Below are 21,983 nucleotides of genomic sequence, written 5' to 3' on the forward strand. Positions count from 1 at the left end.
CTTAAGGCTGGCCACCTAGGCTAGCAGGTGTCATCTCCCCACAGGCCAAGCTATGTGGTCCCCACCAGCCTGTCCCATGGAATCAAGTTGGTCAACCCGATGTTCCGAGGCTATGCCCAGCAGGTAAGCTGTCTAGCTGCTTGAGACACTGTCTCAGCCAGAGCAGGCCTCACAGCAGGCAGAGGCTGGGCATCTGTGGTCAGGGCCCTTTTTACTCATGAGGATAGGAGGGCTCCCAGTAACCTACTGGCCTTTAGCACCGCTTCACAGACAAGGAAACTGAGGCTTAAGGGATCACGTCAACAATGTTAGCCACATAGCCAGCAGTGGAGAAGAGCATTCCTGCCCTCAGCTCAGGGCAGCCTCCCTAGAGGTTTAGCCACTGTGTGTGTGTGTGTGTGTGTGTGTGTGTGTGTGTGTGTGTGTGTATGTGTGTGTGTGTGTGTAGGACAGAGGCTGATGTTACATGTCACTCCCCACCTCATTTTTCTGGGAGAAGATTACTTAGCAACCTGGAACACACAGTTAGGCTTGACATACTAACCAGGGCCCTCTCGCCTGTGCCACCCAAGCTCTGGGATGGCAGACATGTGCCCCGCTTGCTTGTGGGCATGGGGTCAGAGGTGGGCCCTGAGGATTACATCACAGCAGATGCTTCACATTGGAACCATTCTTTTTCTTTTTTTTGGTGGGGAGGGGAGGTTTGTTTGTTTTGTTGCTGCATGATGTATGTTTGTTGGCTTGTTTTTTCGAGACAGGCTTTCTCTGTGTAAGGCCATCCTAGAACTCACTCTGTAGACCAGGCTAGCCTCAAATTCAGAGATCCTCCTGCCTCTGCCTCCTGAGTTCTGGGATTAAAAGCGTGTGCCACCACTACTGGGAGCTTTTTTTAGAACAGGACCTGCTATGTAAATCTGCTTTTCTCGGAACTCACTATTTAGAGCAGGCTGGTCCTGTTTAGAAAATCAAGTGCTAGGCATGGTGGCACTCCTTTGGTTCTAGGACTCCAGAGGCAGAGGCAGGCGGGGCTCTGGAGTCTAGGCTAGCCACTGTATTCCCTGGAGCAGTGAGTTCCAGGGAAGCCAAGAAAGGAAGGAAATTAAGAAATGGAGAATGTGCCGTATGAGTTCCTCAAGCCACAAGGAGCCCACGGGCTGCTGTGCTGTGAGGTGGGGACTCACAGCCAAGCCTGTAGTCAGGGCTGGACCTGTTTGGGTCACCTCTTCTGCTGCTTATGTGTTGGTCCCTTAGATACAGGGGTAGGCACTGGGGGTGCCTTCTCTCTTGTCTGCCACCCAGTCCAGTCTGGGGGCCCCTGAGAAAGTTAAGGCTGCCTCTGTACTTCCTGTTCTGTGAAGTGGTGACCCCAGTGACCTGGGCTCATTGTCTACCACAAGGGACAATGTCACAGGTAAGCGAGGCTCAGAGATGCTATTCATCCAGGCCACAGAGCTCACGTTGGCAGGGTGGGGTAGTGGACCTTAGTCCTTACCACAAGGTGGCCCTTATTCTGGACAAAGCTATGCTGTCTTCAGGCAGGGGAGACGCCGCCATCCAGTGGTGCTTCCTGGCTCTTGGTGATATCCATCCGGATCCCAGCAGAAAGGCCTTTCTTAGTCCTTAGACTTCCCTGTGGACATTCGACATTTCCAGTCTAAAGCCAGGCCAGCTCTAGGCCGCTCTTGGAGGCCATAGGCGCCCATGTGCTTCCACGAGGGAGTGAGCTGAGGGCTTGTCTCCACTCAATCCTGACCTCTCCTGGAGACTTCCATCCAAGGTGGAACCTCAGGGCGGCTACCTAGGAGCCCGCTTCTCTCGCTTCTCTCGTGTGCTCCAGGAGTAGTAGCTTGGGGGTCGTCAGGCTGCAGCGAGGCTTGGAGCCCATGTCCTCCAATGCGCTCAGCCCTTGAGGTCACCTTGGTAGGCTGGCTCTGCCAGTAGGCCACCTCCTAGCTTCCCTCAGGGCTGGATTAGGTACTGGGTTCTCAAAATGACACCATATTTGTAGGGGACCGTGTCCTACCCATGTGAGTCAGGAGAGTGGGAGTCTGCATCCAGGGCCTCTCCTGCCACTGTGTCACACACAGGGTGTGGCATGTGATCAGGCAGGAAGATGCAACAGTGGAGAAGGGGTCAGCGCAGCTGCATGTGCTGGGCAGCATTGTTCAGTGCAGGGCCGGCTTCAGTGCCTGCGTGCTCATCCTCCTGGCTCCCTGCCGCCATGCCCCTCCTGCTTAAGGAGCAAGGGAACCTCAGTGGCTAGATGCGGATGTTCATCCCTCTTCCGACAGTGTGTAGAAGCAGAGTTGGAGTTGGTTCTGTCCCCTGGCTGTGTGACCTGGGAGGAGTCCTGTAGTCTCCCTGCACCTTGGTTGGGAGGGGGCTGGCACAGAGCCATGGTGGAGACTGCCTTAGGGGCCTAAGCTGCTTGTCTGCACGGTGCCACAGGGCCTTGTGGGCAGGGGCAGCAGTGCCCATGGTGGCGCTTCTACCCCTGGGAAGCCCCCATGCCATGCTCCTGGTTGCAGGACACCCAGGAGTTCCTCCGCTGCCTGATGGACCAGCTTCATGAGGAGCTCAAGGAGCCCGTGGTAGCCGCTGCGGCAGCGCTCACCGATGCGCGGGACTCAGATTCCAGTGACACAGACGAGAGGCGCGATGGCGACCGGAGCCCGTCAGAGGACGAGTTTCTGTCCTGTGACTCGAGCAGTGACAGGGGTGAGGGTGATGGGCAGGGGCGTGGTGGCGGCTGCTCAAAGGCCGAGATGGAGCTGCTGATCTCAGATGAGGCGGGCCGAGCCATCTCTGAAAAGGAGCGAATGAAGGACCGCAAGTTCTCCTGGGGCCAGCAGCGCACCAACTCGGAGCAAGTGGATGAGGACGCTGATGTGGACACAGCCATGGCCTCCCTTGATGACCAATCCAGAGAGGCTCAGCCGCCATCACCAAGGTCCACCAGCCCCTGCCAGACCCCAGGTATCAGTCAGCCATGTCACTGACTGGGCCACTGGGAAGTCACAGACTGTAAACCCTGTCCGTTGCCTGCCTGGCACTAACATGTAGTAGCTACAGGGTGGGGCACTGAGCCCCTGAGCCCTCCTCCCAGGCTGGGAACAGCCCCGTGCTAGGCTTTCAGGGCCACAGCCCTACCTAGTCTTGAGCCTCTGTTGGAAGTGGGCTGGGTGACATCCCTGTGTGTGGATGGGGGTGGGGATGGAAGTACAGGAAGATACTGGGTCAGGCATTATGTCTGGGAGGAGATGCTGGCAGGCTCTCTTCTCTGGCCTCAGAGCTGGCATGGAGGGCACTAGTTTGGCCGCCCTGGCCCAGAACTTCCCCTTCCTGTCCCCAGAGCCAGACAATGAAGCCCACATCCGCAGCTCCTCTCGTCCCTGCAGCCCTGTCCACCAGCACGAGGGCCATACCAAGCTGTCCAGCAGCCCTCCTCGTGCAAGCCCCGTGAGGATGGGGCCATCGTACGTGCTCAAGAAAGGTTCGGGGGCAGTAATGAATTCAGCCCGGGATGACACAGTGACCAGCTTGGGCCACTTCAGCCTTTGTCTAGGCTGTGTGCTGCCCCCTTGAGCCCTTAAACCCTCATAACAGCCTTGGGGTATGAGAGGGAGCCCCATTCTATAAACAGTAGTGCTAAGGTGCCAAGGGGGTAGAGTGTGGAAACATTGAGGACTCCACAGTGTGGCTGAGGAGGCCACTGTCTGCCTGCGCCTGCCAGGCAGGGGAGGCTCCCTAGTCCTGTGCTGTGTTCTCAGCCCAGGGGCCAAGTACTGGTGGCCGGAGGCGGAAGGAGCAGAGCTACCGCAGTGTCATCTCAGATGTCTTCAATGGCTCTGTCCTCAGCCTGGTGCAGTGTCTTACCTGTGACCGGGTAGGTACCTAGCGGAGGCTGGCATCGCTTACCACCTGGGAAGGGCATTCCCTCCCCCAGGAGCAGGCTGTCTGCTTTACCTGTCTGAGCAGCAGACACTGGTAGGAGCGGACAGCAGGCTGATCTTCCCCATTTAGGTGTCTACCACAGTGGAGACCTTCCAGGACCTGTCATTGCCCATCCCTGGCAAGGAAGACCTAGCCAAGCTCCACTCTGCCATCTACCAGAACGTACCAGCCAAGCCGGGTGCCTGTGGGGACAGCTATTCCTCCCAGGGCTGGCTGGCCTTCATCGTGGAGTACATCCGACGGTATGCCCAGCCTCCTCCTAGATGGGCTCCCAGCAGCACAGGGCCATGGAAAGCCCATGGATCGAGGGGGCTGGAGGCCAGAAGATACATAGAAGTTTGCTGGGTCCAGGGTCTTGATAACTTTGGGATAGCCGGGACTAGACACTCCTTAAAGGTGGAGGACAAGTGACAACCCAGAGAGTGACCAAGCAGCATGTAGAAATGAGGTGGCATCTCACCTGCCAAGGCCTGATCTGAAGAGTCACTGGCACCTTCCTTAATCCCGAGCAGCTGGCCTAGGGGAAGAACTAAACCCCTCCCCACCAGCCTTTGTATACAAAATGTCCAGCCCCAGGCTGAGTCAAGCTGCCAGACAGGTCTAGACTGCCATATCCCCATACCCAGGGCCCTCAGCACTTGTCATTTCTTTCCTGTCTGTCTAGGTTTGTGGTATCCTGTACCCCCAGCTGGTTTTGGGGACCTGTTGTCACACTGGAAGACTGCCTTGCTGCTTTCTTTGCTGCTGATGAGCTGAAGGGTGAGTGGTCTGGCTATAGGGAGAGGGAACTATGTAGAACCCACTGGGGGCCAGGCCTCAGCTAGTCTGCAGCCCAGGCCTAATGGATCCAGGGCCGCTTTGCTGTCCGGAACTGACCCTGTTAGATTCCACTGATAGCTTCCTGGAGGTGCATTCTTACAGCCCCAGCGCTTCATATGTAGAGGCAAAGATCGGGTTTTGGGGTTATTCTGGACTATATAGTGAGCTCAAGACCTCACTATCTGAGGCCTGGGCTACCTGGGGGAGGGGTGGGGGGGGGAGACAAATGGGTGAATGTTCACCTGCTGTCTATCAGAGCATGCTTGGGCATCTGCCCTCCCAAACTGTTGCCTGTGACTCTTGGCTGTTGATCTGTTGTTGTTTTCCACTAGTTAAGTGGGCAGAATGGACAGTTCACTTTACTTCTGTGCTTCCTTGAGCATTTGTTTGGTTTTTCGTTTTGTTTTGAGACAGTCTCATGCAGCCCAAGCTGGCCTCAAATTCATTGTGTAGCCCAGACTGGCTTTAAACTGCTGATCCTCTAGCTTCTGCCTCCTCTAGCTGAGTCGTTGGTGTGTACTACTATGAGCAGCTCGGATGTGTGGTTTAAAGCTATTTGTCTATTTACTTAGTGTGTGTGCAGACCACTGTCCTAGCATGGAGTTAGAAAACAGCTTTGGAGTTGATCTGTCCTTCCAGTGTGTGGGTCTTGGGATCAAACTCAGGTTGTCAGGTTTGGGGACAAGCACCTTTACCTGCCGATCCAGGTATCAGCAGCCTCCTGATTTTTTAAATTTTTTTTCCAGTTGTAAAAATACACATTTTATTAGTTTACAAGTGTTGTGTATTTTAACATTACTATGCAGCCGCTACGACCGCCATTCTCACAATATTTTCAACTTACAGATATAAAACTATATCCATCAACAGCTCCTGTTCCCCCTTCTCCAGTCCCTGATAGTCTACTTTGATGTGCCCCACCTCCCATGTCCCACACACATAGCATTTTTTGTGGTGCAGAGGTTGAATGTAGGGCCTTGTGTTTGCTGGGCTTGTGTTCTAGCACAGAGCCACACCCTGGCTGGTCTGCTCGAGTGTGAGACATGGAGTCTTACTCCTGTTCCTCACCGAGCATGGCGCCCTCAGAGGTCACCCAATGGAAACGTGGCTCAGAGCTGTCTTCCTTTTTTTAATCTGTCTTCTTAATCTTAATCATAAGATATGGATAAGAATTTCCATTTTTATCTGTCTTGTGGACAGACCACACCCTCTGTAACTCAGTGTGGATTGGCCTGCCTCTACATCAGCTTCTGTGAGTGCCACTGCTGTGCCCATCTGTGAGCACCGAGGTGTCCTCTGTCTACCTATGCTCAGTGGTAGTCTTGCTGGAACTGTGGAGACCACAGATTTCTTCTTTTTTCTTTTGGCGCCATGCTGCTTATACCCTGACCCTGAAGAGCTAGTTCCACATGGACTCTGGCTTCTTTCCCCGTGCCCGTGCCAGTTCATTGTGTTTTCTGAATAGTTGCAAGCTTACTGGGTATGAGGAGTTAGCACCACCACCACCATGGCTTTCATCTGCATCCCCAATGGTCAGGATGCTTAGTATCTTACAAAGGTTTGCATGGGGCGGGGCGGGGCGGGGCGGAGCAGGGCTGGTGAGATGGCCCAGCAGTTAGGAGCAGTTGCTATTCAGCTTCCAGCACCCACTGGGCAGCTCACCACCAACTGAGGCTCCAGTTCCAGGGGATCCAATGCCGTCCGCCCATCTGCCCAAGCACTGCACATGTGGTGCACAAATGGACGTGGCGGAATACCTGTACACAGGAAGTAAAAGAAATAATCTAAAAAAGAACCCGTTTGTCAGCGGGGATGGGCCGTCACTCAGTGGGCAGTGCATTTGCTGAGCTCAAATCCCCAGCAGCCAGGTGACTATAACTCCAGTGCTCAGGGTGGGCAGGGGGAGGGGCCAGGGTCTTACTGGCCAGCCAGTCTAGATGAACCCCAGAGGGCTGGTGAGAGACCCTGTCTCAGAGAATAATAGAGGGAGACGAGCTAGCGACGACCTGGCCTCTGCACATGCGCACGCAGGTGACTGTTCAAACATTTGAGTTGTGTTCCCACAACTCGAATGCACACACACCAATGTCACTCTTTGGAGGCATCTCTTCTGGTCTTTTGTCTGTTTTGTTGTTGAGTTTTAGGAGTTCTTTATAGTGCATGGTTGCACCAGCACCGCACAAACCAAGCCTGGCAGTAGGCACCTGTGGTCCAGCACGCTGGAGGTAGAAAGAGGAGGAGCAGGAACTCAAGCTTGTCCTTGGCTGTGTAGAGAGAGATGGCTGACCCCATTTCAGGAGCACAGAGATGGGGTTTGGGGGTTCGAGTGCTCTTCCTGGCTGGGCAGTGTTTTTATGTTTAGCTTTACTATTTTAATTGTGTGTGTGTACATGCTCACACTTGTGTGCAAAGGCCAGAAGTCTTGTGAGGTACTTTGTTGACTGTTTTATCTCAAAATGTGCACCACATGTATGCAGTGCTGCAGAGTTTAGAGAAAGACATAAGATCCCATGGGACTGGAGTTACAGACAGCTGTGAGCTGCCATGTGGGTGCTGGGAATTGAACCTGGGTCCTCTGGAAACGCAGACTGTGCTCTTAACCCCTGAGCCATATCTCCAGCCCTAACTGTTGGTTTTCATTCTGTTAGTTGTATTGTTGATTCACAGAAGCTTAAAACTTGTATTGAGACAGGGCCTCAGTGCAGCCCAGGCTAACCTTATACTTGCTATCTAGCTGAGGATTTGAACTCCACCTCTTTAGTGATGAGAATATGGGTGCATGCCTCTGCACCTGGAATTTTATAGTCTTAGCACCTACCTTACTTAGATTTTTGATCTATTTAAAAAAATATTTTTATTGCTGCCTGTGTATTCACAAGCCACATTGTGCAGTTGGAGGCCAGAGGACACCTTGAGGGAGTTGTTGACTCAGCAGTGTGAGCCCGACCTGCCTGCCCTCGGGGTTGTGCTTTGCCTCTGCCTTTTCATTTGGTTTTTTTTGTTTGCTTTTTTTTTTAACAAAAAGATTTATTTATTATTATATGTGAGTACACTGTAGCTGTCTTCAGACACTCCAGAGTCAGATCTCGTTACAGATGGTTGTGAGCCACCATGTGGTTGTGGGATTTGAACTCAGGACCTTTGGAAGAGCAGTCATTGTTCTTAACCACTGAGCCATCTCTCTATTCCCCCCCCCCCCCACACACACACCACCACCACCACCACCACCACCACCACCACCACCCCCCCCCACCCCCACTCCCACCCCCCCCCCCACCCCCCCACCCCCCCCCACCCGCCTTTTCATTTGTTTTAGCCTTGCCCATAGGGAAGTTTTGGTTGATTTTTTGGTTGTCTGTTTTTGGTTGATTGATTGTTTTTTTTTTTTTTTCTTTTCTTTCTGGTACTATCTCTGGGTCACTTCCTTTCCCCCTTTGTCCCCATCCCTGTCCCTGCTGACTCTGGCCTTTGCTCCCCTGTGCAGGTGACAACATGTACAGCTGTGAGCGCTGTAAGAAGTAAGTTGTGCTCGGGGCTCCCCAGCTTCCCGTTCCCAGAGCCCTCTTGCTTGCCCTTGTACCTGGGGTCCCCTCAGACAGTCGTCCGTGCTGGCCTCCGAGGGGACTAGGGCTTGGAGGGGACTGACCAAGGCACTCATGTCCTCCTCCGGATGTCATCCTCCACAGGCTTCGGAACGGCGTCAAGTACTGTAAAGTCTTGTGTCTGCCTGAGGTGAGTGAGCCACCCTGGCCTTGTGGGACTGGAGCCCATGTGAATGGGGGGTGAGTGGCCTGTGGGGCCGGGTGAAGACGGGCCCTGTCCTGCACAAGCACAGAATGAAACTTGCTTGAGAGACTCCAGGGACTGTTGACAGAGAGATCTGTCGTGACAGACATCCACAGAACTTGAGTTCATTCTTCTCTTGGGGGCTTGCTGAGGTCCCCGAGTGAGCAGTGTAGCCGTGGTTGGTTCGTACAGTCTCCTGAAGTTGGAACGGAGACAAGGCCCAGGCTACGGGCTGCATGTGCTGCAGAGGCTCCTCAGAGTCCCCAAGCCAGTGTCAGAATTCTTGGGAATTAAGCATAGCAGGCTGGGGCAGAGTAGACTCCCTACAGAGACCAGTTCCCGGCAGCCACCATAGACTGCCAGGCCTCATGAGAGAAGCTGGGGCTGTTAGCTCCACGTGTAGGTCTCTGACGTGTGTGATAGATTCCATGCAGATCCACCAGGCCTGGGCCTGGGTAGGAGCTTATCTGTGAGCTTCCCTGTCATCTCCCTTAGATGCCCAGTGTGACTGGCACCTGCCCTCTCCCCTCAGATTCTGTGTGTCCACCTGAAGCGCTTCCGGCATGAGGTGATGTACTCCTTCAAAGTCAGCAGCCATGTCTCCTTCCCCCTTGAGGGACTTGACCTACGCCCTTTTCTGGCCAAGGAGTGCACGTCCCAGGTCACCACCTATGACCTCCTCTCTGTCATTTGTCACCATGGCACAGCAGGCAGTGAGTATGCCCCAACCCGGCCCCTCGCACAGCCCTAGTGCCCGTGGTCTCCGTAACCCCTTGCTTGTCTGTCAGGTGGGCACTACATTGCCTACTGTCAGAACGTGATCAACGGGCAGTGGTACGAATTTGATGACCAGTACGTCACCGAAGTCCATGAGGCTGTGGTGCAGAGTGTGGAGGCCTACGTGCTCTTCTACAGGTGAGACTCGCCTGCCGCACGCTCCGGGGCTGCAGTCTGGGAGCTAGCTTTCCTGTGCCGTCCCAGCACGCTGAAGGGTGGCTCTGCAGACACCCTGGCTGTGGCATGGCTTGGTGCCCGTGCACACCCGGCCCCAGCTCTGGCTCACACCACACCATCCATCCTAGGAAGAGCAGCGAGGAGGCCATGCGTGAGCGGCAGCAGGTAGTGTCCCTGGCTGCCATGCGGGAACCCAGCCTGCTCCGCTTCTACGTGTCCCGGGAATGGCTCAACAAGTTCAACACCTTTGCAGAACCAGGGCCCATCACCAACCACACCTTCCTGTGCTCCCACGGAGGTGAGCCGTCTGCGTCTAGGAGAGGTGAGAGGGTGGGGTGGGGTAGGCCAAGCCCCAGCTCCCCCCACCCCGTGCTTCTCTTCACAGGTATCCCACCCAACAAATACCACTACATCGATGACCTGGTGGTCATTCTGCCGCAGAGCGTCTGGGAGCACCTGTATAGCAGGTAAGTGCTGGGGGCTGGCTGGGGAGGCAGCGGGGCCTCCGGGTTCCAGTGAAGGAGACAGTGAGAATCAGTCTGCGGGCTCTGCCGTGGAAAGCCTTTTAATAGTGCCTTCACGGCTGAGGTTGGTGGGAAGCTCTCTCCAGGAGCCTCTGACCTGCACCCAGCACAGGCTCCCTAGTGTGTGGCCGGGACTGGCCACTTCAAGACAACTACTGATCTAGCCTGGGGACTTTCAGGGTCAAGTACAGTGACTCGGAGAGTAGGCAGGTCTCCTTAGTAGCCCAGTCCAGACCCAGGTACCTGTGGAGCTGGGATGTGGGATCTGCCCTTGGGAAGGAGGGCCCCCCTGCCAGCTGCCAGTGGGTGGGGAGAAACAGTCTCTTGACCTGTCCGGCCTCAGGGCCACGACCTCACCTCCTACCTCACTACCCTGCACTCAGGCCACGAGGCCCCTGGTGCTCCTTGGGATGAAGCAGAGCTCTAGGCACCTTGAAGAAAAGCAGGCACAGAGCCGGGCAGTGGTGGCGCACACCTGTAATCCCAGCACTTGGGAGGCAGAGGCAGGCCTGGTCTACAGAGTGAGTTCCAGGACAGCCAGGGCTACACAGAGAAACCCTGTCTCGAAAAAAACCAAAAAAACAAAAAAAAAAAAAAAAAGAAAGAAAGAAAGAAAGAAAGGAAGGAAGGAAGGAAGGAAGGAAGGAAGGAAGGAAGGAAGGAAGAAAGAGAAAGAAAGAAAGAAAGAAAGAAAGAAAGAAAGAAAGAAAGAAAGAAAGAAAGAAAGAAAGAAAGAAAAGAAAGAAAAGCAGGCACAGGGGACCTTTGCCAGCCTCTGTGCTCAAGTGTTTGATAGAGCTCACGACTGAGGGCACAGAGGGGACCTCCCTGCTGATGCCTGGTCTCTCTTCCTCCCTTCCCGAGCAGGTTTGGGGGCGGCCCTGCTGTGAATCATCTGTATGTGTGCTCCGTCTGCCAGGCGGAGAGTGAGGCCCTGGCCAAGCGCAGGAGGGTGGAGATTGACACCTTCATCAAGGTGCATGTGGGCAACAGGGACTTGGGGACCATGTGCCGTCAGGCATGAGTGGGACCACTCTGCAGAGCAATGGAGGGTAGGGATGGAAGGGCCCTCTGCTAGCAGAGCCATTGGCTGAGGTGAAATGCAGAGTGCTCTTCTCATGCCTTGGGTCAGTGCTACAGGCTGAGTGTCACAGGAGCACTGCTGTCCCTGGGGAGCACTCCTAGCTGAGGATTGCCAGGCTCTCATGTGGACTCCATAGTGTGAGGAGCTCGCTCCCTAGGGAGTGGAGCACTGGCCTGTCAGGAAAGAGGCTGCTAGTAAAGGGATTGCTGTGGGTAGGGCCACGCCCACCCTCATACTGTTTACAACAGGATACAGGTCAGGTCCTCAAGCATTTAAAATAGTGGGTAGAAGTATCTAAGGTCTCGTTGTGGCCATGGAGAGGCGCTAGTGCCGGCCTGTGGATGTGGATTAGCACCTGATGCCCTGGCCTCATGCTCAGCTCAAGCACTGGAGCTGTGGGAATGGTGGACCATGTAAGCAGATGTTCCGTCCAGTCAGTAGAGTAGCATCTGCTTTGTGAGCTAGTGAGCGTGAGGACGAGCTACAGGCCTCATCCGCCATGACCTGGGTGGTCAGTCGGGGAGCTGGCCTCTTTCTGTAAGACTTATATACCATGTGTTGCCTAGTTCCCTCAGGGGTCAGAGGAGAGTGTCATAATTGGAGTTGTGGATGCTTGTGAGCTACCATACGGGTGCTGGGAATGGAGCCCAGGTCCTCTGCAAGGGTAGCAAGCGCTCTTAACCACTGAGCCATCACTGCAGCCTTGTGAATTTCCTTTTTTCTTGAATGTGTCAAGGAGTTTTTGATTTTTCTGCCTGGAGTATCCAGTGTTTATGAGAGCTCTGCTCAGGGCCTGGGGTGGGACTTTGGGAAGTCACGAGGAACAGGGGACAGATTGACTGCCTCCTGCCTACCTTACCACACAGCTGAACAAGGCATTCCAAGCTGAGGAGTCTCCTGCAGTCATCTACTGCATCAGCATGCACTGGTTCCGAGAGTGGGAGGCTTTCGTCAAGGGGAAGGACAGTGGTGAGTAGTGGCCTAGGCCTCCTGGGGTAGGACCTGCCCAGCAAGTCTTTAGTGCTCTATTCCAGGGATGCAGAGAGCATGGATTCCTCCAGGCTGGGGCCACTGCTCTCCTAGCCACTGTGCTAGAGCCCCGTTCCTACCCTGCATTCCCTGTCTACTCCTGCTGCTGACCCCTGAGCAGCTGCCCCTCCCTCCTGCAAGGCCATGACCTTGGGGTTTGATTGCCTCCTTGGCGGATACTAGCTAGACCTTTAGGAGGGCTGGAAGGCTTGTTTGACCTCTTGGATTTGCAGAAAAGAAGATGGCCTTTGTTTTTTTTTTTTTTTTTTTTTTGTTGTTGTTGTTGTTGGTTTTTTGTTTTTGGGTTTTTTTTTTTTTTTGGATTTGGTTTTTTCCGAGACAGGGTTTCTCTGTGTAGCCCTGGCTGTCCTGGAACTCACTCTGTAGACCAGGCTGGCCTCAAACTCAGAAATCCACTTGCCTCTGCCTCCCAGAGAGCTGGGATTACAGGCCTGGTGAAGACAGCCTTTGTAATAAGTGAGCTATCATGGTTCCTCAAAGTCAGCAGTAAAGAGTAGCAGACCTGGAACTGGGTCACCCTCATAGCCAGGCTCTTGGGGCCCTGGCAGGTTGGCAGAGCCCAGAAGTGTCATGTGGTAGGCGGGCCTTTGCCTCTTCTCAGAGGATGAGCAGCCAGGGCTGGAGCACCACTGTTCCCCAGCACACTGCTGCCTGCTGGCTGCGGGTGGGAACGTAGCTCTGGGCTTCTGTCCTTGCTGGTTACTGGCCTTGCCTTCCATCAGCTCTGAGCGGGGCAGCGCTCTCCAGCTGCTCAAGCCTGTCTCCTGTGGAAACAGTTCTCACTTCCCATAGCCTCTGAGGGTTAGATGAGTGGTGGGTCAGGAAAGCACACTCCGCACATGGCAGCTATGCTGATGCCTGTCTCCAAAACGCTGCTCTATAACCAACTCACGGTCCCTAGGTGTTCCCTTTTCCGGGTCCAGAGTCTTGAGAGGAAGGCTTTGGTGCACCAAGAGTCCTCTGTCAGGCGCTGGCCCCTGTGGGCCCTGAGTAATAAGCCTTGATGAAAGATAGTACTTCCTGTAACACTAAGCTGTCTATTCCAGAGCCTCCTGGGCCCATCGACAACAGCAGGATTGCACAGATCAAAGGCAGTGGCCATATCCAGCTAAAGCAGGGTGAGTCTTCTGGGACCCAGCCACCCTTTCTACCTTCAGACCACCAGGTTGCCACGAGAGGTCCTGTCCTTCCAGGAAGCTTTGCCATCTGTCTCAAATTCTTATATCCATATCCAGGCCAGAGGCCATGTAGGGGGATTTCAGGTACTTGGCCTCTGCACAGGTCCTTCCAGGCCCTGCACTACCCTGCCTCTTCGACCCCCTGCTAGCCTAGGTGATCCTTAGTCCTCTGGCTCTGGGAAACGAGATGTCAGCCAGAGACACGTCCTCATGGGCCCTTAGAGGCACAGCATTTCTCTGTGCAGCAGCTTTTGGGAGGGCCTGTGTTTACGCTGTGTTCCCCTCTGGGGCACCATCTCCATCCTCATCCCCAGGGCTCCCTGCCTGGCAGGCGTGTCTCCTAAGGATTGGTAAGTCTCCCGAGCCTCTGTGTAAGTGTGCTTCTCCCATTCCATAGGGGCTGACTATGGGCAGATTTCTGAGGAGACGTGGACCTATCTGAACAGTCTGTATGGGGGTGGCCCTGAGATTGCCATCCGGCAGAGTGTGGCCCAGCTCTCAGATCCAGAAAGCTTGCACGGAGAGCAGAAGATTGAGGCTGAGACCCGGGCTCTGTGACTTGGGCCACGCTGAGTTGCAGTGGCTGGCCCTACTCCCTCTCCAGACAGTCCTGTCTTCCTCCGAAGGCTGTGTCCTGCTGAGTGCCCACTGTCCCTGAAGGCTGGTGTTCGACATTCCCCAGAGGGTGTTTGTGCCCTGCAGCTGAGCTGCTGTGTGCCTGGCACAGAGACTGAGGGCGGCTGGTCCGCCTTGGGAGATGCTGTGCTGGGAAATATATCCACTTGGACTTCTGAGGACTCTGACTGTCATCGCTGTGTCCCCAAACTTGCCCTCTTGCTAACTTGGGCCCAGCTTTTGTTCCAGGAGCCCCATGCTGTCCCTTAGCTAATGCTGACCCCTGGGATCGGGGGCTAGGAGTGACTGCCACCTCTTGGGTATTATCTGCTATATACTTAGCCCAACACCTTGGGGACTCAGAGAGGTGGATGTCCGTGCACAGGGGCAGAATGGACGTGGGGCTCTTTGTGTAGGCCAGCAGCTTTATATCACAGTGGAGGCCCCGGCTGCCTGTGTCTGTTCTGTTGACTGCTCTTGTAATGGGAACAGAGAAAGCTTTGCTTTAGAGGGTAGAGGACCGGCTTCCTTGTCCTGCTGAGACCACTGGCAGATTGGCTGTCATTTGCCCTGTGAAGAGGCTCCTAAGCCCTAGGGGTGGGGACAGCTGCGTCATGCACTGCCCACTGCTTGATGCTTGCTCAGCCCGATCTATGTGTGGTCCAGAGTGAGCCTGGTCCCATGCCCCAGCCTTGGTGTCTAGAGCCAACTCTGAGGAGATGTGATCTGTGGCCATTCACACAGGCATGTATCCAGTGTCCTGTTAGGCTGCTGAGCCCAGACTGCCCTGTGTCAGAGGCCCTAGAGAAACCTAACAATTTCCAGGGCAGGCAGGGTGTTCAAAGCTAAGTCTGGAGTGGTCAGGTGGGGCATCCTAGGACCAAGAGGGCTCTGGTGGCCACTAGTCTCTTCAGAAGTAGGCATCAGCAACTCAGCCCCAAAGGCCTGGGTGTTTAGTGTCCCACTGCAGTGGGTGGTGTGTGGGTCCATGGCCAGCTGCTGCTGGACATGCCCTGTTGGCTGCCATCTTTTGAAGTCTCTGTTGTAGAGCCCTTAGCTCATTGCACTACTGTGACGCAGTCTGGTTTATGTTCAGAATGTCACAATAAATATGTGTTCCTCTCCTGCCCCAGCTTGTACTGTGACACTGTGGTCTATGCCCTCAGTGGCGATGAACACAGCCGGAGGCCCTGTGGAAGCTTCTGGGAGGAGCTGGAACACTTGAAAGACCAACCAACCAGCTCCACAAGGGGCCCAGCAGGGATGTGTTGGTGGCCAGCACATCCCACGTGTTGGCTTCCCAACTCCAGTCCCATCTATATTTGCTTTCTGGGGAGAAGAATCAGAGTATGTATTACTTTAAAAGCATTGAGTTTTAGGGACTTGGGGTATAGCTCAGCGGTCAAGCATGTTATGGGTCCCAGGGTTAATCCGTCCTGTGTGAGACTGGCCATTGACACCCCATCATACTGAAGGGTTTAGGCACGCAGAATAGAAACCAAGGTTCAAACCTTCCCAAAGCCAGAAGTACTGATGTACACCTCTAGCCCGGCATTTGGAAGGCAGAGGGAGGGGGGGGTCAAGAGTTCAAGATCATCCTCAACTACATAGTGAGTTGGAGGCTAGCCTGGGCTATAGGACTTCATCTCAAACAGTCTACTAATCAAAAAAGCCCGGTAGGGGGGAATGTGCCTCCGCTGATAGAGTATCTATCTGATATGCATGGACCCCTGGGTTCAAACCCACCACTTCATCCAGGGCTGGCGGAACTGGCTTGAAATAGCTGCAGGATGAGGCAGAAGGGTCATCCTTGGCCACCTGATGAGAGGAGGCCAGTCTGGACTACAGGAGCCCCCATGCCTCGCCTCTGTTTACATGGTACAAGAAACTACACGTGGGTGCCTTCCTAAGGGGAAATTCTGTCTGGAGTTATTCCAGGGGATTGGCAACTGTGGGAAGATGAGCAAACTAGAAATAGACCCCGATTGATCTGCCTCAACATACACCGTAGTTCTTGAAATGAACACCCAGCTCATCAGAGGCTCTGGTGAACCTATCCACCACTAGTGGTGGCTAGTTACCCAAGCTGAGGAACAGGAAGTTCCTGGGGGCCTGGAGAGGTGGGGCCAGTTTCTAGCCCTAGGGCAGATTCTTTGAGGAGGAGCCCGAGGAGGTGCCTCTCTGTGGTAGCTGGTGAGCACCCTGCAGAGCAGGTGGCTGGCACTTGGGGACCCATGCAAGTCCTAATTGTCCCTGGTTCTGCCCACAAAGTTGCATGGGCTGCATCAACAAGCACGCACTTTCTGCCTGTCTTCAGATCCAAGGTAAAGAAACCATCCTGAGTCTTGCACTACCTAAGCGTGCCAGGACCACTGTGGTCCTCACGTGCAGAGCCGTGTGTGTGTGTGTGTGTGTGTGTGTGTGTGTGTCTGTGTGTGTGTGTACACGTGCACACAGGGCTCACCTAGACCATTAGAGGCTGCACAAACTGGTGCTATCCCTTTCTGGGACACTGTGTCCAGCAGGACCGGAAATATCCTTCCTGCCTGCTGGGTTCTAAGGACAAAGGCAGTTTGTCCCTAAAAACCAACTGGACAGAGACAGCGTGTTTCATTCGAGGCCTAATGGGTACCTGATGGGACTGGCGACACGGGCTACTGGGTGCTGGCTGGCTGCCTTCCTGTGTTCCGACACCAGGGGGCAGGACCGCAGGGACCAGGGAAGAGTGATGGGCAGAGCCAGAAGACATCGACCCATCCAAACTTAGTCTGCCTTTTAATGTTTGCTGAAAACAGGGCTCTGCTATGTAGCTTAGGCTGGCCTGGAACACCTGAAAGCCGGGGTTACAGCTGCGCCCCACCATGCCCAGTTGCCATATTCATTGCCCAGTCACCTCCTGCTTCCTCAGGACACATCGTGCTCAAGTTTGAGAGCCGCAGTTTGATGATTTGAGAGTCCTTTCTTTTGATTCGTTGATCTGGGGAGCGTTGGGGTTGGGGTACAGCTGTACATGTGAAGGTCTGAGGAGAGCCTGCAGAGTCGGTCATCACCAGGGATGGTCCAGGGACAGCCACAAAGACTTCTACTCTGCTGCCTCCATCCCCTGAGCCTTCTACTGCCCAGCCACACCAGCTGAGAGTGTGACTTGGGGTCTGCCCTGTGGGTCTTACAAACCTAGGATTTTACTATAAGCAAGCATGGGGGGGGGGGGGGGCGGGCGGAAAGGGATTCCCCGCCTCTTAGGCTTCCTCCATAGCCCCTGGTTAGGAATGCTACTCCAGGTCTGCTTTCTTCCACTAGGGGTCGACATTCCCTCACCAAGGTGCCTGGGGCCTGGGTGTGGCCAGGGCAATGGGGGGTTGGCCCAAGGGTGCCTGGACCAGCTGGTATTTCCAGAATACTAGAGAAGCCCAGCCCAAGGGCATGTGCCTATTCTGATGTTGTAAATTAAGACTTTCTCCGCAACCCCGGTACCAGGATAGGAACCGCAGCCCACCTCCTGGTTTGGAGCCGTCCTGTGTTGTTTTGTCAGTGTGTCAGAGCCAAGGAGACAACCTGGCTCAGAGTCACATATTGCTTTCTAAAGGAACAACCACGTCCTTAGAGAACATTCTGGAAAAAGCTTTCCAAAATTAATCTTTTGCTAGCAACAGTCCCCTGGTGCCTTCCAACCCCATTTTCCAGTGGGAAATGGTAATTTATTAGGGGGCAGCCTTGAACTGACCCCAGCCCTCCTGTGTCCACCTCCTGAGTATTATGAGCTTTTAGAGCCAGCTGTGGGACCTTGTTCTCTTAACGGGCAAGGTAGTGAGTACCAGGCATGTGCCACCCACCCGGCTTAAGGCAGGGTCTTGCTGTGTAGTCCTAGCTGGCCTCAAACCCAAACTCACTGTGTAATCACACTGGCCTGGGACTCACAGAAATCTTCCTGTCTCTGCCTTCTGTTTTTGTTTGTTTGTTTGTTTTTTGTTTTTTCGAGACAGGGTTTCTCTGTGTAGCCCTGGCTGTACTGGAACTCACTCTGTAGACCAGGCTGGCCTCGAACTCAGAAATCCACCTGCCTCTGCCTCCCAGAGGGCTGGGATTACAGGTGTGCGCTACTACCGCCCAGGCCTGTCTCTGCCTTCTGAGCTCTGAAATTGAGGGTGTGTGCCAACACTCCAGGCCTGCATGCAGTCTTCTAGTGTCAAAGGGTGCTGACTGGGCTTACAGATCTAGCCTTGTCATTGGGAAGTGACCATGGACCGTGACCATGCCCTCCCACTGCTTAAACTCCCACATACATCAGCATCCCTGAGGTCAGAGGCCAACCAGCTGGAGGAGGAGAGGCAAGAAAGGAAATCCTCACTTGCCAAGGAGCCACCCCCAATCAGCACTCCTCCCCCACATGCCAGCCATTCTCAGACACAATGTATCACTGTGATTCGACTCGGAAGTGACATTTATAGATAAGGAGGTCCCTAGCCTATCTCTGAGTACAAAGACTCCTCTTGAGTTTACATAATGATAGAGAAGGCAAGAGGTCGGCCATCAGCCCTGGGAGCCTCTGTGACTGGAATCTCTCCCTCCCTCGCTCCAGTGTGTGTGTGTGTGTGTGTGTTTGCTTTATGGATGTGTTCATCAGCTAACATGTATAGGAGACCAGATCAATATCATCAGACATTACCCTCTGTCTCTATCTTAAGTTGTTTGAGGCAGGTCCCACTGTGTAACCTTGGGTACCCTGGCTGGCCTTGAACTCACAGAATTCCACATGCTTCTGCCCCCAGGGAGCTAGGATTAAAGGTGTGTGTCTCTGAGGTTTTGAGCCACCAGTGGGTAGCTGGGATTTTCCTGCTTTTGTGCCCCTCCCCTTTAGCGTTAAGGGTTCAGGCGCGCAGTTAATGTGTTCAGCTTTTTACCCACTAGACCATCTCCCCAGGCCCAGCATCATTTCTACATACAACAGAGAACCATGTACATTAGAAGTTATACTTTATTTAACATTGAAAGGACTAACATTTAATTACACGGGTAAGAGTGCTCTCTACTGAAAGCACTTTGTTTGGTTTTAATTCCACTTCCAGAGTCACAGGCCAAGTCCAAGACCTGACAGCTGTGAGGACCTTCCCAACAGTGCCATGCCCTCAAGGCTTAGAATTACACACACACACACACACACACACACACACACACACACACACATACATACACACACACACACACACACACACACACACACACACGCACGCACGAGCACGATTTAAAAGGTGCTTGATGTCAGGCTAAAAGAGAAGTTGGGGCCATTATTAGGGACATTTTGAATGTTATACATACAGACACAAAATCAAAAGAGAATCACAAAAACTGCAGTTTCTGGAAAAATACTGGCAGGAGCGGAACTTTTTTTTTTACTTTGTGTGGACATTCTACTTTCCCTACAGATGCCACCAGAAGGCATTGGCGCCTCCCCGTGTGTCATCTGGGCTGGTCCCACCGGCTGAGCACGCTCGGCCTAGAGGGAGGAGCCCCTGCAGCTTCACATCCTGCACAGGAAAAAAAGCGGTAAATGTCAAGTCCTTTTTATTTTTGTCTCTAAGTCATTTGCAGGGCAGGTTCTTTTACAGTGAGTCATTCTTGTATCAGCACACTAGCAGCTAGGGGTGACAGGCAGTGGGTCCTGGGGACAGGGAGCATAGAGCTTCTGGGGAAATCCTGTATTCCCTCCTCCCCCCCCCCCCCCACAACCGGTACAATTCCACAGGATTTCCACGGCAGACCGTCTACCTCAGCACGGCCTGAAGATGCTTCTTCCCCATCCTTCCTGGATGTAGGTAGTACAGGATGTTAAAAAAGTGAGGGGACAAGGGACAGGCATAGGCTTTAACAGTCACTTGAAGATTGGCTGCCTCTCCATTTTACCTTTGTCGCAAGAGCCTTTCTTCATCTTTCATGCATTAATGAGACCTGTAAAACCAGTCTGGCTCCTCATGGAGGGGACAGTGGTCATCCCAACTTGGTGAAAGTCAGAGGTTCTGGAGTTAGATGTCTGATAACCTGCTGGAGCGGAGCTGCCTGGACCACAGGTCAGACTGACTCAGAGCTGAGGCCCTGATAATCTTAGTACACTCTTGTATACACTCTGTATGGAGATACCTGACCTCCATACAGTCCCCTAGGTCTTCGTCGTGCGAGTCCTAAACAGCCTCGCAGGGGCCCCAGCGGGCAGTGTGCCGGACCCTGGGCTTGGCCTTACATGGGAGAGGGCAGGGCGAGAAAGCCTGAAAGCTAAGCCTCGCTTGCTCCTGAAGCCCACAGCCAGGCCCTTGTCCGCCGCTCCCCACTGTGGCGCCCTCACCTCTGCTGCGGGGCTGACAGGGCTGGTCCGCAGGGTGCTACACCAGCCCCACTTTGTGGAGAATGTCTGCATTTCCACACACTGTGAACAAAGCTCAGGTCCAACCTGGAGGACCTGCCCTCCCTGTCCCTGTCTCTCTGGTTTTGTAAGACTCCCGTGTCTTTGATCCTCTGACTTAATGCCAACTACCCAGAGGAAGACGCCGACCTCTGCAAGCTCAGACTTGTGGGGCAGCCTTCGCAGGGGTTGGCGGCCAAGTCTTGAGTACTTCTGTCCTGGGAAAGGAGAGGGAGTGTGGCTCGAAGGTGCGAAGGACCACCTCGGCACTCCCCCAAAGCTCTACCATTCTAGGAGGGAAACAGCCTCAAGAGCAAGCTCCTCCCAGCCTCCGGGGCTTCCAGAGAACAGGATCCGATGCAGGAGCAGCGGCCAGAGCCGCTGGAGGGGCCACAAGAGGCACAAGGTCTTTGGTGGAAACAGAGGAGAGTCCGCAAATGCTATTTATGGGACTCAGCAGGCCCGCCTCACAGTAACGAGCCAGTGTGGGTGTGAGGCCCTCCACCACAGGGTACCGCGAACGAACGGGCAGACAGCGCTCAGAGAAAGCAGACACAGACAAAACAGTGGGGCTGGCCCGAAAGCTGGATTTGGGACTTCGAGGGGACCTTCTTGGGCCATGTAGAGGGTTTAGAACCAGAGTGGGTGTGTACTGGGGCTGGGCGCCTCAGTCCTCCCATAGATCCCCTGGGGTGGGGTACAGAAGGTAGCAATGCTGGGTGACAGGAAGGGCCTGAGGCAGCAGCCTCTGGAGAAGGACGCATCAGACGATGAGTCCCAAGAGACAAACGTGGACGACAGGTGGGCGCTCAGTCCACCTGATGCACAACTGGCCCTCCTTGTCAGAATTCTGTTAGTCACCAGGAAACCAGCGGCGACGGTTGACAAAGGCACAGTGTGAGATGTGCAAGGAGTGGCCGGGATGAGCAGGTGGACTGGGAGCCCGGAAGGAGCAGGGACACAGGGCACACGTCCAGCTGTCTCGGTGGCCTGTGTGGGAAGGGAGCAGAGTGAAGTGGACAAGCCCCGTGGGGGCTGCGGAAGAGAAGTACCCGCGCCGTAGAGTAGGCAGAGGGCGTGGCAGGGCCACAGGAGCATGCTGTGAAGGAGAAGGAGAGGAGGATATGGGACCCAGCTTGCAGGTGGGCTGGAGGATGCCCAGCCAGCAGAAGGTGGGGGTGGGGGTGGGGAGGGTGCTGGAGGCCTGTGGGGACAAGCAGGCTGGCGATGGTGGCTCCTGGGAGGCTCACAGGATCTCTGGCCATGTGCACCGCGCCTTTAGGAACCTAGGGCACAAAAAGAAAGAAGAAAAACCCTGAGTTAGAGAAAGCAGCAGGTGAGAGGCAGGCGGTTTGCTGCTGGCAAACTGCTTGCCCTGTGGAGAGGGGGAGGGGTCTGAGTAGCTGGTTCCCACAGAGGCTCGGCCATGGGGAGCTTTCGAGGCTGTAGTCTTCGGTATGGAGACAGGCTGTCTCCATAGTAGTATAGGGTAGTCTAGGGTGACTTCAAGTTCACCCTATAGCTGACGATAAACTTAAACTCATGGTCCTCCTGTTTCTGCCTCCCTTACTCAGGCACGATAGGCCTGGCTTTTTAATTCCCATGTTTAGCTGGCCCCAGTGCTG

General features: G+C 54.3%; 2 protein-coding genes across 7 annotated transcripts in view; one reads left to right on the top strand and one right to left on the bottom strand.

Annotated features, from left to right (window-relative positions):
• Usp20 (ubiquitin specific peptidase 20) overlaps window positions 1–15,097 on the top strand; it is a 32,669-nt gene extending 17,572 nt beyond the window's left edge. For all 6 annotated transcript variants that reach the window (XM_052182104.1, XM_052182105.1, XM_052182109.1 and 3 more), the window contains 16 exons: window positions 45–123; window positions 2,529–2,976; window positions 3,353–3,493; window positions 3,771–3,886; window positions 4,024–4,196; window positions 4,619–4,713; window positions 8,258–8,291; window positions 8,460–8,505; window positions 9,092–9,272; window positions 9,348–9,474; window positions 9,642–9,811; window positions 9,899–9,980; window positions 10,905–11,013; window positions 11,988–12,090; window positions 13,218–13,289; window positions 13,747–15,097. In XM_052182104.1, coding sequence (XP_052038064.1) covers window positions 45–123; window positions 2,529–2,976; window positions 3,353–3,493; window positions 3,771–3,886; window positions 4,024–4,196; window positions 4,619–4,713; window positions 8,258–8,291; window positions 8,460–8,505; window positions 9,092–9,272; window positions 9,348–9,474; window positions 9,642–9,811; window positions 9,899–9,980; window positions 10,905–11,013; window positions 11,988–12,090; window positions 13,218–13,289; window positions 13,747–13,907 — 2,137 coding nt within the window. In that variant the 3' untranslated portion in view covers window positions 13,908–15,097. The remainder of the gene's footprint in view (window positions 1–44; window positions 124–2,528; window positions 2,977–3,352; window positions 3,494–3,770; window positions 3,887–4,023; window positions 4,197–4,618; window positions 4,714–8,257; window positions 8,292–8,459; window positions 8,506–9,091; window positions 9,273–9,347; window positions 9,475–9,641; window positions 9,812–9,898; window positions 9,981–10,904; window positions 11,014–11,987; window positions 12,091–13,217; window positions 13,290–13,746) is intronic.
• Window positions 15,098–18,921: 3,824 nt separating this feature from the next.
• The window catches only part of Fnbp1 (formin binding protein 1), a 113,306-nt gene continuing 110,244 nt past the window's right edge, over window positions 18,922–21,983 (bottom strand). Inside the window, exon 16 of the mRNA XM_052182112.1 lies at window positions 18,922–21,644. Within this exon, the coding sequence (XP_052038072.1) occupies window positions 21,637–21,644 (8 nt within the window). The 3' untranslated portion in view covers window positions 18,922–21,636. The remainder of the gene's footprint in view (window positions 21,645–21,983) is intronic.

This window comes from Apodemus sylvaticus, chromosome 5 (genome assembly GCF_947179515.1).
Source record: "Apodemus sylvaticus chromosome 5, mApoSyl1.1, whole genome shotgun sequence".
Taxonomy (NCBI): domain Eukaryota; kingdom Metazoa; phylum Chordata; class Mammalia; order Rodentia; family Muridae; genus Apodemus; species Apodemus sylvaticus.